Below are 19,579 nucleotides of genomic sequence, written 5' to 3' on the forward strand. Positions count from 1 at the left end.
TTTCTCGCATCAAATGTTCTCAGAAGTGAATTTAGTGATGAAATAGCGTACGAAATTGTAGAAAAACGACTTACTGTATTGACCTGCCTCTCCTTCCTCGAATGCCGAAAGGAATGCTGGGATATTTCTGCCGTCAAGTTCACACAAGTTACCAACCGATGCATCCTCGGTAAAATGGGCATGTCAAGAACACTTACGGGATTTTTAACCGTTCTTGCCAAAATGCAAACTTGTGTATTGGGACAGTACTTGGGCAGCGACTGATGACGTTTCACAAGTCCACAAGAACACAAGTACAGACAAGAATGCATATTGAGAAACGGCCAGTGTTTCGTACCCCTTCTCCGGGAACCACGGTTACAGTCGTAACCTGAGACGTTCCCTTTGCGAATGACGCAAATCCCTCTTGGATTGACGCTATGGGGAACAAATACCCACTCTGCCATGCCGTGGGGACGCCTGCCTCACTAGATGAAAATATGCACAAACATAGCATACACACTGACTCAACGGATTACTTGACCAGAGTCAGAGTGCCCATCTGTGGTGCGCACATAGACAGACCGTCTAGTGGTACAATTCCCTAAGGCATTATCTTTCACAAAAACAGAAGATCCCTTAGCTTCAATGCCTCTATAGCAGGGGTAGTCCCGGCCTCACTGGAACCTTCCTCCCTCCCCAGTGGGCTACTTTATCCCAAAGGCAGAGTTCTACGGAAAAATGGCCAGGCTGTGACAGCCTTTTCTCATCTGACACACTTCCTGGAAATGCCTGCAACAGGGAGTCTTTTTTTGTATTCAACTATCAATCTAGGCATTTTTCATATAGTAGGCAATACCTCTACTCACAAACCTGGATAAAGAATAAAGGAGAGATAAAGGAGGGCAAGGCACCCTACTTAATTACCCAAAATAGATGGGGAGAGGACAACTCATTCAATCCCATGGCTCCAAGGGCAGCTTACCAAAAGTAAGAGACCGATAAAAAGGAGGGTGCCCACTTAGACAAACTTCAAACAAACATAAGTATAAAAGAAACAAATCTGTTAAGCTCTCTCTCTCTCACACAGATCAGCATGTGACGCACATACTGTGATGCACACATCAGTTAAGGTCTTACAACACACACACGCATAAAAACAAAAGACATTGATTTTCAAGAGAAACCTTATTCGCTCTGTCGCAGGTGTTCTTTCATTTCATGTGTGCAAAGACATCACACATGCCCCCCCCCACACACACACAGAGTTTGTTGCTGTTGATGCATCAGCATTTTAGGCTCATAAAGGACTTTCTGTAAACAGGATTTTCATTTCACATCATTTCGATCGCTTGGTGAATCTATTATTCTCTCTTTTCACTCCCTCGTCCTGCTGTTTTCTGCCCAAAGCCTTTTGTGTCTTTGTACAAAATTGCCATGTCCTATATTTTTAGTCACAGAAGAGGAAAATAAAAACGTGTGTCAGCCACAAAAAGTAGAATAATAATTCAAATGAACACACACAATTAAAAAATCACTGCTGAGCCACAGCTGGTAAAGTTGTGTTTCATTTATTGAGGAAAGGAAAATAAACCAAAATAATCTCAGTCAGGATTCCAGTTCCTATGAGAAACCTTTTTGGTTCTGCTATGATAAAGTGCACTTACAGTTATCACACTTTCCATTAGAGTTTGAGTCCTGGTATTTCTCTCTCAGACACACAAACACACATTGTACATTTCTTTTGCGGACCTAAAAAAAATACACACATTAAAAGAGGACAAAACAGACAAGTGTGTTTTTGCATACAAGGTGTGTAACTGTGAAAAGTGACAGTCTAATAGGTTTTCAACGTATCCAGATGTTCATGTATGTGTGTGTGTGGGGATTCAATCCACAGTAGTAAGAAGTTACAGTACTTAGTTTAGTCTACTCTACAGAACAAACTTAAAAATGATCCAGGTCTCCATAAGGGACCTGATTGAAATCATAAAATCTCCAACAAACAGTAATCAGCTTGTAATTTCTTCATTTGCAACCATGACTTCCCCTTGCGAATAATAGGTCCTTTTTAATAGAATCATTTAGTGTTTTAAAAATATAATTTATTTCTATCCAATATGTCTACATAATAGTTATGTACAGTTTCATGACACAGAGATATCTCTTTCGTTTTTCAGTTTGAAGGACAATTTTGGCACATTTCTGTTCATTTTGATCCCTAACGAACCAAAAGAACAGGCATGGGACAAGATACATGGTCTTAGTACCACTAAAACATCTTCAAACAACCACATATGCTCCTCTTTTTGAGAAACAAGCATTCTGCTAATGTCACTGGGGAACTGCGTATGAACAAATCTACCGCCCAAATAATCACTCAGCATCTGTCGAGCCTGGGAAACAACAGGGCAAGCACAGACACTGCATAGTCAATCTCACATTGTCTTGTTACAGTGTTCATACATCTATATTGCATGTAGTGTGGCATTAACATATAATTACATATTAAAATGATCTTCGAGGAGTGTGAAAATACAAGTACCACAGACTTAGAATGGGCTCTAGAATCTAGATAAAACTAGAAAACCTTTTCTTTCTAATCACTTATTCTACTGTTACACTGAACGAGCTTTGAACGGACAGAAAAAGGCAAATCATGAATTTTAGTTGTGGACTGCTTTTGCTCAGAGAACCATCTTACAGTGATTCTGAGAGAATAAAACAGTAAATGACTATAAAACATTAATCTAAATCAAACAAAAACATTAAAAAGCTATACACTGAAGAAACGGGAGTACCGATCAGTTGTTAGTGTTTCTGTGAGCTTAGAAATGTCGGCGTAAAACGAGCGTGGAATGTTCATCTTGTCCCTGTATTGCACCTTGTTTCCCTTCGGTGACTGTTTGAAGTCACTCTCTCCCATTTATATACAAAATTAAGGATTATCAGTACATTTCCCTACTGTCTTCGATAAAGTTTCCCATTTATTCGAAGACAGATCCTCTTATACGTATATTAAATAGTAAAAGCCCTCTCAGATAAAATGCCACTCACCACAAAGTTGAAATAATTGTGCGCATTGTCTTATCGTAACAGCGACGTCGTATCAGATCCTTCGATAAGAGCTAAAGCTGGACTTTACAGATCGCAATGAAAAATCTCAAGGCTGCATGCTGTTGCATTTCATATCTGTGGCCCAGACTTTCATGTATTAACACCTCAAAGTAATGATAAAATGAAATGCCACGTCATCCAACTTCTAATAAATGACTAGGGACCAAGTTGCAACATCTAAACTAAATCAGGAATTAAATCTATGTAAGGCCATTACCTACAACTGAAGTTAGGTAACAACAGTGTTCGATAAGAATGCAAGGGAGACAAAAGCAGCATTTCAGCCTTGCAATTCTGCCCTTTTTTTGTTACTGGAAGAGATTTCAACAGGACAACTTTTGAAAACGCTCTTGGTAACAAGACTGCAACTATTTCTGGATGAACAGCAAAGTCACTTCAGAGCAGCTGCCTGCATTTACTGTCTAAATGCAGACACACGCACACACACACACAGAAATACACTCACTCATGTAACAGACTGCTCAGAATTATAATCCCACAACATGGTGAAATCCATGGAGTACCAGGACTCATTGCTCCGTTTGTAGCTTTTTGATTCCTTCAAGTTTTCACAAGTATTGTAGTATATGTTGTGATTTTTTTCATTGTGTTGCTTTTGTGTTACTTATTGTTGTTTTTGTTTATAAAGTGCCTTCCAGATGCAGGTGACTGACTTGAGGGTCAGATTTAAAGATGTGTTTTATTCCCCCAGTGTGCAGCGAGTTTGGGAGAAAGGGACTTCTGGGAAATGTCATATTGGCAAATGGGACTAAAGAGGGCTTTTGGCACTCAGTCTCAGCTGGAGACCCTGAGTATGAGATGAGGAAAAGGAGAAGGATGTGGAAAAGTAATCTAGTGGACGTCATCTTCATGTATACCCTTCCTTTTGATTTCTTCTCGTGTTCCTCCTCTGCTCTTTCATTCTCTGGACTGATAGAACAGGATGTATCCCGACTCAGAGTTCTTGGAAATGTCAGAGGTCAAACCGTAAAACTCCTCTATCGCCTGTGCATCAATTTTCTGTGAGAGAAATTAGAATAGATTTGAATAGAGAAAAATGTGGTGAGAGAGAGCAGGAAAGAGGAACGTTATATTCTGCATGCATTAGGGTTTATATTTTGTCTGCATGTTAGCGTTCAGTAGGGTTTTTTTTTTTTTTTTGAAAGAAGTCTCTTATGTTCAATGTATTTGATTAAACATACAGTAAAAACATAATAGAATTTCTATTTTAATATATTTTAAAATGTAATTTATTCCTGTGCTGACAAAGCTGAATTTTCAGCAGCCATTACACCAGTCTTCAGTGTCACAGGATCAATATGCTTCTAATATTTGCAGCACAAGAAACCTTTTGGTAATACTTTATTTTAGTGGCCTTGATCAAGTACTTACTGTAGTAATAACTTACACTGATTAAATTACACGGAAATAACCCTAAACCAAAAGTGTGTGTGGGTATAAATATATATGTGTATATGTATACTGTATATTAAGAAGGTGCATACCTCCACAATGTCATCATCAAACAGCAGCCAAAAGCCGTGACTCTTCACGATGCTGATGTAATGCCCTCTGTTTGGGCCACTAATACAAAGAGTTACAGAGGCAGTGTTTACATTTTTCAAGGAAATCAAATCATATTTTAAATATTTAGAAACTGAATATTTTCAATAAAGACATAAAACACCCAAAATTCAAGATTTCAAACATCTTTTTTTTTTTTTTTTTACATTTATCTTTCCTGATAAATACATTATTCTTGAAGAAAAACCATTACCATTATGGTGTACTTTCAGACTACGACAAATTCGTAATTATTCGCAGCATAGTGCATTGAGACTATGCTTATACTGTCAATATTTATCAAATATGACAATGTTAAGTCAGTCTGTTTTATATGTTGCAGATGTGCATGTTTGACAGTTCTCGCACCTGCCACAGTGGACCACCACAGCGACAAGGTCATACATGCGGTCGAGGTTGACGGCGTCTACAGAGGTGTTGAAGAGGCGGAGCTCCAGTGGAAAGACCACACGATAGCTCAGTTTAGTGTACCGATGCAGCTGCTCCATGTACTTAAAGCGCTTCAGATGAAGAGCCAAGATCATGGGCAGCTTCTTCACACGCATACTGCAACACATACAAGCCCAATCACAAAACAACAACAACAACAAAAATCACTGGCACGTATACTTTCACATTACAGTATCTAGAGCAGCACCACTGCTTTTCTCCCCACACTGCTGACACAGACTTCATTAATCTATTAATTATTAATTAATTACTTATGTAATTACAGGCCACAATAATACTTTATATTACAAAAACTACATTATTAAAACAAATGACACACAAACTTATTCTGGAACGGAAGACTGGCATACTGTACTTTTTACATAGTATAATTAACAGTAATGAGAAATGTTGCATACAGTATATGCTACATTTTTGTCACATCACAATTTTGCACATATAATTCTCCAATCGTGAAAAAAAATATTATTTTTTTGTCTAAAAATGTCTACACTTGTGCCAGTCTGATCAAATAATGTTAAAAATCATAGCTAATAATCTTACGCAAAGTAAACATACTGCTAAAATACTATGGAGTCACTAAATTGTTCACTTAACAGTTACTCAAATTTTGCAGTATTTCAGCTTACTGAGTCCTTTGGTCTTAATAAACTAGACAGTTTTTGGGGAAAGTCTGCAACATTCACATTATTTCTTTAGCAAATCAGGTGATATGCTGCAATGTTTACACTCAAATTAACACCATTAGCATGAGTATTGAATTCCTCCACATGGAAAGTATAGTAGTATGTCATTCTGAACAGTAGTTATACGCCCTACCACATCATATCAACACACATCCCCTGACGCTCACCGTTTCTGTGCCTCTTGTTTGCTACAGCACATCTCACAGTAGTATTTATACTCACTGCACAGGGTCTCTGTATTACTGAAGTCCCTGTAAAAGCCATCAGACAAGCATGAACACAGCGGGGAAGAACTGGTTGTGTCCATCAACATGTTTGATTACTGTTATGTCATTGTGCGTGTTTGCTTACCTGAGACAGTGTGTTATTGAAGTGTTCTGCTCAACATCTACAGACAAATCCAAAAAGTCTTCATCCTTGCTACTGACCTGTAAAAATGCAGGAAACAAATCAGCTACATATTGAGGAAGAAGAGAAAACACATCTATGCCCCATTAACAAAACCTCTTCAGAAACTCTGATCTCCATCGCCACAGAGACAATCTTAGTTTTCAAGCATCTTCGAGGGGTAGAGAGTTAGAGGGAACTGTTTATCACGCATTTTGGCGACGCCTTTCTACGATTTCAGCTGTTTAAGGTGAATGGGCTGGTGACCCGATTGTCTCCTGTTGTCTTGCACTTATTGCAGAAGATGTGAGCGAGGATGTGTTAAAGCACTGATAGCACTGTCGAGTCGAGTGGCAGTGTGTTAATGAGAAGAAAAAGGTGGTTAATCAACAGAGAACAGTTTCTTTCCTCAGGCAGCAAAGTTCAAGCGATTGACCGAATGTCATTGTATAAGACCACTCACAATGATTTAGCAAAAAAACCAAACAGTCCTTCTAAGGCTGTCTAACAGAAGAGTACTCTGATGTTTTTGAAAAACAAAATATAGCTTTGCTCATACATTTACATATCCCTTTTAGAATTTAAATGTTTTGCATTTTTAAATCATTTAAGTATATTTTTATATTAAGTTTATTTATGTACAGTAGTATTGCCCTGAAAAAGCTGCATATCAGATATTAGTATACATTTCACAAGACAAAACTTAATTTTAAACAAATTATCCAGAAAAATATTCTTTATATTGCTTACAGCCTTCTGTGATGTTTGGCATTAATAAATATGGTACAATATTTATTTCTTGTGGAATACACTGAAACATCTGTAAAATAGCTCCATCAGCTATATTAAAGGTAGGGTATGGGATTTGCAAAACGGCCGGCAGATTTTGAAAATACACAACTCAAATGGTCCTACCTTCTTTCCTCCAACGCTGGCCCTGACTCCACCCATTCGTGTGGAGGGAGGGGTATGGGGGGAGGGGGGTATGGTACGACCGTTTGATTGACGAACTTACTGTCCAATGATTCTAGGTGGTCTTGGAAATGATTGGCTGGAGTTTTTCGAGTCCTTCCCGTTCCACAGATGATTAAATTGCTTAATTTTAATTTCAGTGCTTCTAACTCAGTGGCTGTAAGTGGGTTAGGAATAGGATTTCAAGTGATTTTGAAAAAATGGACAAAAAAAAGAATCACATACCCCACCTTTAAATAAAAAACTAAATAAAATAAATTAAACAATAGAATACAAACTAATACATATTTATGAGATCCCTCTTATTATTATTTTTTAATTATATATATATATATATATACAGTACCAGTCAAAAGTTTGGAAACACTACTATTTTTAATGCTTTTGCAAGAAGTCTCTTATGCTCATCAAGCCTGCAGTTAAAAACAAAAAAAAACAAAAAAAAAACAGTAATATTATGAAATATTATTACAATTTAAAATAATGGTTCTCTTTTTTAATATACTTTAAAATGTCATTTATTTTTGTGATGCAAAGCTGAATTTTCATCAGCAAGTACTCCAGTCTTTGGTGTCTTATGATCCTTCAGAAATCATTCTAATATGATAATTTGATACTCAGTTATTATCAATGATGGAAACAGTTGTGCTGTTTAATATATTTTTTTGGAATACTTTATTCAGGATTCATTGATGAGTAAAACGTTAACAGCATTTATTCATAAAAACAGCATTTATTCAAAATAAAAACATTTCTAACAATATAAATCGTTACCATCACCTTTTATCAATTTAACGCATTCTTGTTGAATTAAAGTACTAATTTCTTAAAAAAAAAAAAAGTTATTGTTCCCAAACTTTTGACCGGTAGTGTATATTGTTACAAAAGATTTCTATTCTAAATAAATACAGTTCTTTTTAACTTTTTATTCATCAAATAATCCTGGAAAAAGTATCTCAGGTTATAAAAAAATATTAAGCAGAACAACTGTTTCCAACATTGATCATAAATCATCATATTAGAATGATTTCTGAAGGATCATAAGACACCAAAGACTGGAGTACTTGCTGATGAAAATTCAGCTTTGCATCACAAAAATAAATTACATTTTAAAGTATATTAAAAAAGAGAACCATTATTTTAAATTGTAATAATATTTCATAATATTACTGTTTTTTTTGTTTTTTTTTGTTTTTAACTGCAGGCTTGATGAGCATAAGAGACTTCTTTCAAAAGCATTAAAAATAGTAGTGTTTCCAAACTTTTGACTGGTACTGTATATAAACGTTGCAGATTCTATCAGGGTTATGTAAACTCTTTTTGCAGAACTGCACTTCAACAACATTTGCATCTGTGTATGAAGCAAATACTTCAGGTAACACAGCACTCATACCGTCTCACAGTTGAGACAGCGCGTCTCATTGGTCAGCGTGCCCTGGAAGATATCGTGAACCCAGGTGGGCTCGGCCTTGTTCTGTTCTGGCTCGGTGTCCGTGGCGATGGCAGTGCCGTTGTTCTTCAGCCGTCCATTCTGTTTCTCCTGTTTCTTCTCCTCTTGCAGGATGTCAGCCACAGTGTTCAGCAGGTAGTTCAGGAACTCGTGGGCATCCTGCTGCATGTAGTTGTCAAACAGGTCTATAGGAAAAGCCAGAAAGTGTAACGTAAGATATCAATCCATATCAGTTTACTTGGTGGATATTTTGGTAGCATCCCCAGGCGACTATTTTCTATGTAATTAAAGAAAAAAAAATCTACTTTCTAAATGCATGTTATTGATCTTACTGTGAAAGATTAATCTATGCATATATTTCATTTAAAAACATTTTTAGGTCATAGGTTTTAATTAAAATTTCATAACTCGATCTTCCAGTGAATCCACGACCACCGCAGAGAATCAACCACTATTTTTTCCTCTTAAACCCGACCTTTTCTTATTTCCTGCAAGGTCACATTCAGATCTGCCTCCATCCAATCGACAACCGAATGAACCGATGGATAGAACCAAATCGGTGGCCTACCTTTTTTTCCCCTTTTTCGATCATCTGGTACATCACAATTCGTAAGAAAATATTGGTCACTACATCTGTTTCCTTGCAACTTCTCAAGTAGATCAATAAATCACTTAAATGGGAATAAAATTGAAATCTCCAAAAGTTTGTTTTACAACATTGTTTCAATAGCATATTTCAAATCAGAAGTACCATCTGACAACAATTGCCTCGTAAATCAAGCTTCTTTAGCCTAAATCATGTAAAAAAAAAAAAATTCTGCCTTTTCCAGTTAATGTCTATGTAAGTTCTAGCGAAAACAAACTCTATAAAAAGTTGCTTGACTCTTGAAACAGAAAGGTGAAGGTAGCATTTTGGACATGGTGTGATCATGTGAACTGAGAGGAACACTATGGTCACACATTTGAGCACAATGTCGGTACATGCCATAGCATGTGCAATCATATACCTAACTCTCTGTGAGTGTGTGTAGCTGGTGAAGTGACGTCTCTCTGATAGAGGTCTGTATTGTTAATTCATAGAGAGGGCCTTTTCTGGAATGAGACAGAAGAACAAATCCTCTTTTATACTACATATTATCCCTCCCCTCTCCCTCAAAACACACACACCTGATCTGTTACACCTGCCTCTCATTCAGCGTATCACACAGAGGCTTACTGTTAGTGCACAGATTTGATTTTTCACATAGTCCCCTGTCTGAACGCCAGCAATAGCTCTATTAGTTGCCAAAAAAATCATGTTAATATCTTTACCTTCAAATGGATACACAAGCAGATTTAAAATTTCTCATAAACATGTTTTTCTGCAAATATGAACAACATCAAAGTGTATCTGAGGATATTTTAGCAGTTTTGTGGGATTCTGGCTTGACAACAGATGGCTTAGTCATAGCAGACACCATATTTATCTTGATGTGAAAGAAAACAGGGACAGTACAGTCTGTTCAATATGTCTTTCTTTTGTGAATGTGTCGATCATTCAGTCAACATTGGAAATATGTTGTTTCATGAATTTCCAGGGACACAAAATTGGATGGATAGAGCCAAATATGGCATCTATTCTGATTAAGATCGAACAGATCGCAGTTCAGATGAAGAAGTTGTGCTATTCATTTATGAAAGTTGTTTTGGTTGCAGCTGAAGCTTCTTGATTATTTTCAAGGAGGTCTATACCTGGAAAGCGCAATCCATTCCCATTCATCTCAATGGAAGCTGCTCAAAGCAAGTTTGTGATTTCAAAATCTGCCTATTTGTTAATGAGCACTCAGTTGCAGATATAGGTTTTGAGCCAATCACCTAAGCTGTAAATGCATTGCGATTAATAATTTGAAGAATTAGGTCCCTATGATTTGCAGGATGCAGAAAACGTGGACATTTTGATGATTACAATTTAATTAAATCATAAAACAGAATCCAGAAAAATTAAAATGGAAAACACAAAATATGGGAAAAAAGAACATCCTTCACTAGTGACTGCACATGTGTGTGTGTGTGTGTGTGTAAATGTTGCAATTTCACAACTACTTTTAAATGGACATCAATGGAGAAAGATGCTTTCGTCTTCATAATGGTGTAGTTACATTGTCTACCAGCAGGGGTTAACTAAGCCATGCTAACCAGCTAAACCTCGACCCCTCACCATTCTCCTTCCGCAGACGTGAGATGAACTTCTTGGGGGGGATCACGCCCACCTTCTTCTTCTGCGTGGCGATGCTGTGGAAGAGGTCGGCCAGACAGGTGAGAAGGTTCTCCTTTTTCTTCTGCTGGACTTTATACGCCAACACATTCTCCCTGAACGGCCGGCAGAAATACAGAGCCTGCAACACTGAGTTACAGTAACATGTGTTCCCAAACTAGAGAAAAAGACACAAAGAGAGGAATTCATTTAGGTTGAGCTAATCAATTCTTGAGCGGGAAACAAACAAAGAACACTTAGGACGCAATTAAATCTGATCTGTGAAACCGAGAGATAAAATCTGGAACAGTCTATGCTGGAGGTGCACCAGGGAAGAAGCATGCATGGGTTAAACAAACGTGGATCTAGACGAGACATTTACAATCAAGAAAGACATAGAAAAACTCCCTGCTCACCGCTAAAAGCAAATCAAAGGGCTGAAAAAACTAATGGTGGAATCAAATGCTTTTAAAAACATGACCTACACAGCTGTTACTGTGACAACAGAGCATTGTTTCCCTACCAAAGGCCTTTTCCTGTCCACACACACTGACAATGATGTGGTTTTAGGGGCTTTTTGGCATTTTTATTGACAGTGAAAGCAGAGATATGACAGAAAATAATAGGAAGAAGAGGGTCAGAATCATGTAATGAGTACTCGGAAGTGACAGCAATGAATGATCGTGAGAACACAATAATAAAAACAAGTAATAAAAACTCGTTGAGTGTTTTAGCGCAATTTTCTCACCTCATGGGATCACAACACTAAGAGATAGTAAATCTTTTCCTGGATTTTTTTTGTGCGTTCCCGAGATTAGACCTTCCTTAACATAATGCCGAAAACCCGAAGTCTCTAGGTGGTCTGGTTGAGGAGTAGATAGAAGTGCAAGATTGGTGCGCACAGACGCACAGAACAGAAATCATGAGTTAACCAGCGCATTTTCCGGGGGAAAATTGCGCTAAAAATGTTTTCACACCAATCTAAATGTAGTAATTATTTGGAAATGAACTGAACCTCAAAAATGTGTTTTCAAGTCACATTTTTTTAAACAATTGTTATTAACTTGAAATTTTTAGTGCATGATAAATATTTTATAATGTAACTTTTTTTCTTTGTAATAGTATGTTTTAATTAAAATCATTTATATGTTAATATAGCACATCTTTCTTTTTCTCACCCTCATTGACAAAATCACACATTAAGATTTACTATCAGCTCGTGTCAGCACAAACTCTCTTTTGGCGTTACAAATAATAAAAAAATACTGTCAGGATTAACTAAAGACACGCTGTGAAAATTTTGCGCTGACATTTTTTTGCAGCTGATCTTATTGTATATGCATTTGTAGGAGTTTACATTTCAGACGCAAAATTTATGGGAGGAGAGTATTTAATTGAATCATGCAAGGTGATTTACTAAGATTTGCACTGGTCAATTTACTATTATTTACACCATTATTTACAAAAAAAGCATGTCTTAAACCAGACGCTAATTTGCGTTGCTCTTTGTAGATTGCGTTGGTCAATCTTTTGCATTTTAGGCATTTAGTATGAATATGTTAGACTTACTGTTATCTATAAGCTAGTGTGCTTCAAAACAATGACAAAATTTGCATTTAGAAGATATAAGCATTCAAAATGTACAGTCTCTCACTTCCGCCAATATGGATCAATGCTTTTGATGACATCACTCTGCACTTCAGCTTCTCATCAGTTTTTCTGTCAAATCAAATGCTCTCTAGAATCTAAAGTCTGGTTTCACATTAGTGTCACGCGAACCACCGCAGCGCGCACAGTCTGCTCCGGTCCAGAGACATGATAGCACAGAGCGGATCATATGCGCAAGTCAGGGCATACCAGAAAACGTATCGAACCCATTTGAATTCTGCACAGAATGCTATATTTTAAAGTGATATGAAGGATATTCAGAGGACAAAGATTAGGAGGACACTGCGGCTTTCCCAAAAGCTCAATGGCTCTGGCCGAGCTGTGATATAAATTAAAAACTATTGGCAATTTTATAAAAGGGGAGGAGCTGTTCGATATGTCCCGCCCTGTCTTCCTAAATAATTACATATTTAAAAGTTTTTCCTGTGAAAATTCTTCATGCCTTGAAATAGCTTGAATGCAATTCTACACCCTTGCTTCATTTAGTATACGTGGAACCATGAATATGCAAATTATAGTATACGTGGAACCATGGATATGCAAATTAGCCCCGCCTCCACTCACTCACACCAACTCAGAGATCCACTCGGCCAACTTACTGAGGTAAACGCTGCACAGTGGTATCGCTCTTTAAAACGTCGGACACATAACTGAAAAAATAATCAGTCAGTAGAGAAAGGCATATAGTTCATCATACACCTATAGTGCTAAATCTATCCGATTTTTTATATCAACAGAAAAATATATCGGGATAACCTGGCTTCTCTTGAGACTTCACTGCTTCAGAGTGGTCATAGTTAATGATATGCTAAAGCCCGCCCGCACATTGGCGTGATTGGTTACAAGGTAGTTTGTGACGTCAGAAACATCAGCGATTTTAAACCATGTTTTTGAGACTGTCTTTTTTTCACTGCAGTTTTAAGGAGAAAATACTCAGCAATGGTGTTGGCATATTAAAAACACCACATATACATATAAACAACATTAAAAACCACAGAGGGACTTTAATTAAAATTAAAGCAGTTCCTTCATTTTGCAATTCTCATTAGATCAGGGTGACAATTTTCCTTCTAATCTAAAAAAAGGAACAATAATAATAACTGTGACCTATTTTTTGTGGATCTCCTTCTAATCTAAATATGTTAATAGCAAGAAAAATAATAACTGTGACCTGATTTCTGTGGATCTCCTTACTGAATTTACTGTTCTGCCAAAACAAGAGGCAGCTTGACCTGAAAGATTCAGCTTCAAGGCTGAACAACAGTAATGTTCATTAATCATACCAGCTGCGCTAATGGCAGCAGGAATAAATACTATGTTGTCAAGCTGCCCTGTTCTGCAGTGAAAATCACATGCTAATATATTTAGCAGAAGAGTACAAACAAACTGCTCCCTTTTCTTAAAAATAACAAAAAAAGTGGGTTGCCAAGGTTGAACTGTGCTTTTTCACCAGTTCAACACTTAAGGTGGTTGTTTTGCCTCAATGTTGTTGTGTCCCCCAAATTTCCAATAAATAAAACTAAGCAATACAACATGGCATGATAACGCACACAAATGAGAAAGGCTCTGTTCACTAAACAAATATGCAAAAAGTTACCATATGTATATTTTTTTGCTTCCTAACCAGGTTTTCACATCAATGGCTCACGTGTGAAGCCATGTGTTTGTTTTAGGGTTAGACTGGCGCTGTGTGATACTTACGTTGACCAATCCAAAGTAGTGTTCATTAATGGGAAACTGCTCTGGACCAATGTCTTTCTCCAGAGCAGAGGCATTGGTGCCCTGAAATGACAGAAAGAGAGAGGAAAAAAAATAAATAATATCTGTTAATTATATTGAATATTCATTCTCATTTAGAATTTTTAAAACAAAGTGAAAACACTCACAGCTACAGTATAATTATATTTAAATTTTTCTCTTAATGCCAACACATTAAATATTCCTTGCATTAAAGGATTAGTTCACCTCAAAATGAAAATTTCCTGACAATTTACTCACCCCAATGCCATCCAAGATGTTCATGTCTTTCTTTCTTCAGTGGAAAAGAAATTAAGTTTTTTGAGGAAAACATTTCAGGATTTTTCTCCACACAATGGACTTCAATGGTCCAAATCAAAGTCCAAATCAATGCAGTTTCAAAGGGCTCTGCACGATCCCAGCTGAGGAATAGGGTCTTATCTAGCGAAACGATCGGTCATTTTCTAAAAAAATTAAAAATGTATATACTTTTTAACCACAATTGTTCGTCTTGTGCTGGTCTGCGACGCGCCACGCATTACGTACTCACGTTGGAAAGGTCACGCTTCACGTCATCTATCTAAGTTATTTGTCTGTGTACTCCGATTCAAAAAAGTAAGGAAGGGCGAAAAATTCCATCTCATTTTCTCCTCCAACTTCAAAATCATCCGATATCTTTTTAAAAATATATTATTAAAAAAAAAAGTGTGACCTTTCCAACGTGATGGCGTAATATGTGGCGCGTCGCAGACCAGCACAAGACAAACAATTGTGGTTAAAAAGTATATACATATTTTTTTTGAAAATGGCCGATCGTTTCGCTAGATAAGACCCTATTCCTCAGCTGGGAATGGGATTGTGCAAAGCCCTTTGAAACTGCACTGATTTGGACTTCTTGGTTGCCATTGAAGTCCATTGTGTGGAGAAAAATCCTGAAATGTTTTCCTCAAAAAACTTAATTTCTTTTCCACTAAAGAAAGAAAGACATGAACATCTTGGATGGCATTGGGGTGAGTAAATTGTCAGGAAATTTTCATTTTGAGGTGAACTAATCCTTTAATGCAACCAAAATGGAAATATTAGGAACAAAATCACAATGTGCTTTCACATTTTTATGACAGAGGCAGTTTAAAAGATAGCTAAAAAGAGTAATCTTGTACATGATGCTGCAAGTGGGGCAATGACCTGTTCTGTTTTTTTTTTTGCTAAATATTTTTATTTGTATAATTTCAGGCCTATATCATAGTCGGTAAGACATAATTATGGCTGGTAAGCTTTGTCAATTCACTCACCATTGGCAAGTGTGGCAAACGTTATTTCAGTATTATTTATATACTACTATAACTTTTATTTATTTTCATTTTAAGTTTAGCCATTTTATTGTGGTAAATTTTACAATTTAGATTCTGATCTAGTTACAGAATCATCTAGAAAAAAGTTCTCATACATAACTATATACAACTCCTTATATCATTCACAATATGCAGTTACGTATTTGATTTTGGAGTCCAGTGACCATCCATTCAAACTGGTAACAGAGCTTGGTTTCAAAAACATAAACAAATATTACCGACCTTAAACTTTAGAACAGTATTGGAAATGGCTGCCCTTTTATAACCCAACATATCTCTGGATGACTCTGAATGAGCAGATCAGGTAATGACTAAACACCACAATTGGATCCAGACATCAAAGTCATACATCAGTTAAGTCAAGACCATGACTGACAGTTGAAAGATGGGAAATAGCCCCTTTCTCTATCTGTGCATTGTCTAGTGTAGAGTTATTAACCTGACTGAGACAGCATCCTTTTATCTGTAGGAAATATGAATCCGCAAAGTCCTTCATTTCCAGCACTAATAGATCTTTATTGCCTATTGAAATATAAATGCGGCATTGTGCAAGATATTTTTGGCAACATTTGACTTTAAATAGGGGTAATTTTCTCATTGTCTACACACAATTGTCAGCTAAGCCATCTTATGTTTCTGCTCAGAAACACAAGCACACACAAATACATAAGGCAATATGTTGCCAGACGCATGTTCTCAAACTAAAGTACACGTAATAGAGTGGTGCAGGCATGACAAACACTTTGTTTTCTTTTTGAATGGGGAATTGAATTTGGTTAAATGGCTGAAATAAGGTCAGTGGAGAACACAAGCTCATGACACTTTCACGTTTTATTCACCGACATAAAATACATCAATACTACCCCACTCGTGATTTTTTGAAGCTGTTACGTGTTTTGAAAAAGGCGGTTGCTAACAAGAGGCTAAATGAGACTACAGAGGCTGTCGAGGAGATTAAACGTTAATCACGCCGTAAAGGTAAACTCATTTCGCTTTTACAGCCTTGTTATGCTTATAATTGTGCTCTTATAAACTATTCTAACTTAAACGCTCGGGGAAAATGTTTTTAGATAAAAACTGAAAGAGTTGTCGGAAGCTTAGGAATGGTGACGTTGAATTCGTGGGACCGTGGTGTAGTTCGTTTATAGCCTATAGGCTTCAAAATTCATAAAAATTTTGTTCATCTGTGATTATCTTGATGGATAAAATGTGCAAGTATTATAAACTTTTGATGTTCACAGAGCTTGTTTTTAGATAATCCAAAAGCAAAATGGGAAAATCCCGGTTTTTGTCGAGGGCACCAGCGTGATGCTAACTGCCGGTTGGCCTGCAAAGTGACGTCATACCTGCACCAGTCTATAGACTCATGTTTTCAAACTGAAGGACAGACCTGCGGTTGTGCACACCAAACACACACTAATCGAAGTAATTTAAGCAGGAAAGAACATGGAAGACATAAAGAAGAACATTTCATTAGCTTGCCTTGTATCCATGGTCAATGAGCCACTACAAGACGTGGCCCCAAACACATGCCGATGAACAAATGAACCCTGTCCATCCATTAGTTACATAACTAGCACTAAACAGCAGTCAGACGTTAAGTCTGAGCCCCCTCATGCTGTGAATAATTCACTCTTCATGTTCCTAACCACATCTAGCCCTGGCTGACGCAGCACCTGCAATTATCTAAGGATGAACAACTGACAGTGGTTAGAGGTTCAGGCCAGTTTCAGGCAATGAAATAATATACTCACATTAGCCTTCTTAAACCCCTTTTTTAAAATGGCTCTACAGAAAGCACTGCAGGGAGGATTAGTGAGATCATATAAAACACAAATATTAGATGAAAATCTGAAACTTAAAAAAAAACAACAAATATTAGAAATGTTGCCTAACTTGCCTTGGCAACTAACTGAAAAGTTTAACTGCTTTTATTTTAAAGCATTAACTGCAGAACATAAGTAAACTGCAAGGAAACATCTAGATCTTTCTTTTCTCAAAATCATAGCCTACTTTGAACCAGTAAAAGATCCTTAACTTTGAAAACTAATTTAACATTCCTATGGCAAATTACAATTCCTATATCCTCTTTCTTCAGTGAAAAACTTCTAAAGTGAGCATAATCTGCCGTATGCTTGATGTGTCAAGTCACGCGGACCGCACCAATCAAAACCCTCAGCGTGCATTTTAAGTGGTTCAACCGGAGGAAATAATCCATAATTTATCTGCTTTATATTGATATAATTTTCTTATCTGGATTTCAGCAGTGGTGTGTAACGCAGCCCCCTTGGTGGGTTGAATTCTATATACATTCAATTGTAGGCTAGTCCTTTAAAAAGGCACCTGAAATAATAAACTAAAAGCAGTGTAGTGTTGTCAAAAAAATAGATCCTCTCAGTACTACATTTTTATTTATTTTTCTCTGCTCATTGACCTTAAACAGTCAAATACACAAAAAATAGCTGGTCATGGCGAGTATTCACGTAGACAGTCTGATATGTTTTAAGTGAATGTAAACAGTCGAAAGAAAACGCATGTGTAACAGTATAATGGATCCATGTGTCAGGTCTTAAAGTGACAGCAGCCTAATATACCTTATGCCAAATTATGAGATAATATTACAAATATCTATATGGCAGTTTTTCCCCATGGTATCAATGTCAAAATTGTGGCCAGTGAAAAAGTGAAAAGGCTAAATGGCTAGTAACTTTGGAACAGTGGCTGGTGAGCAAAAAAGTTAATGTCAAGCCCTGGCCACCAATATATAATACTAAAAAAACATCTAGTTCATATATAAACAAAGATAAATCAGACATATTCTCAATCCCTTGATGTCGTTTCAGTGGTTAACAGCTCAAAAAGGTATCATATAGTTTCAGAAGTCAATATTGGATACTTTTATGGTGCCTTTTCAACCTTTCTGAATTTTGAAAGTGCAGTCTCCATTCATTCTAACTGCATAGAACGAAGTGACCTGTACATTACAAAAATGTTCATTTTGGGTGAACTATTCTTTTAAGATCAGCTCTTTAAAACGCAATCATCTTTCAACACATTTTATAGCTTAATTTTTCAAATTGGCATTACAGCAATTCAAAGAGAGTAAATGTTTATGCAAAGCACACAGCCACTCACTTACATTTCAGGAAGCAAAAATTATAGATACCTATTAAAAACAGACTAGCATACTATTTTATCACCGAGACTGTTTTATCGTTTAAAATTCCAAGATAAAAACACAGACACTAACCTGAGCATTCTTTAGGTAAAGACATTTTATGCAATTTCTTACACTTTCAGTTTATTATGTGAGCATGTAAATATTTCTAGTTATGATAGATGGGTTCATTACAGCGGTGATCCATGCATACATCAGCTCATAAATGAGGTCATGCACCTGATTGTGAGGAAAGCCATTCAACCATCATTACGTAAGAGCTAGCCAGCGCAGTATCCACTCACTTACCATATTACAAATGGAGGCGATGTTTCTGACAGTCATTTAGTTTATAAGGTGCCCCTCGTTGCCATCTTTATGAATTAAACATGATAGTAACAGCAGTACACTGACAGGCCAAGCTGCAATCCCAACCGAGGACAGCAATCAGTGACCATTCAATTCCCGCTGCTCATGCAAAGTGCAAACAAAGCGAGAGATAAACGTCTACGGCTATTTGTTTTCTTCATGGCCACTGCAACTAAGAATAAAAATACAGAATATATTTATTGTAAACATCTTTGCCAGTTGTGCGTACTAAACGAAACATTCACATCCTGGATTAGCGATAAAACCCCGCCCACTGAAACGCGATTGGTGCATTTGTTGTATACGACATGAAACGCTGCTCAGTTGATTGACAGGTTGATTTACCAATGAATATCGAATACATTCGTTCGAACTTTCGTTGTGGCCAATAGAATTAGATAGTGTGGGTCTGCGGGTTGTCCTATGGGGTTGTCCCAC

The 19,579-nt window shown here is 36.9% G+C and overlaps 1 protein-coding gene across 1 annotated transcript; it reads right to left on the reverse strand.

Annotated features, from left to right (window-relative positions):
• Positions 1-1,534: 1,534 nt before the first annotated feature.
• On the reverse strand, positions 1,535-19,424 carry usp46 (ubiquitin specific peptidase 46). Its single transcript, XM_084091477.1, has 9 exons — positions 19,082-19,424; positions 14,228-14,308; positions 10,823-11,036; positions 8,569-8,810; positions 6,168-6,244; positions 5,984-6,067; positions 5,029-5,226; positions 4,602-4,680; positions 1,535-4,116 (listed from the first exon to the last, which is right to left on the reverse strand). The coding sequence occupies exons 1-9, from the start codon at positions 19,115-19,117 to the stop codon at positions 4,015-4,017; spliced, it is 1,113 nt and encodes a 370-aa protein (XP_083947603.1). The 5' UTR covers positions 19,118-19,424; the 3' UTR covers positions 1,535-4,014.
• Between the last annotated feature and the right edge of the window lie 155 nt (positions 19,425-19,579).

This window comes from Abramis brama (genome assembly GCF_963993115.1).
Source record: "Abramis brama genome assembly, chromosome: 18".
NCBI classification, from domain to species: Eukaryota; Metazoa; Chordata; class Actinopteri; order Cypriniformes; family Leuciscidae; genus Abramis; species Abramis brama.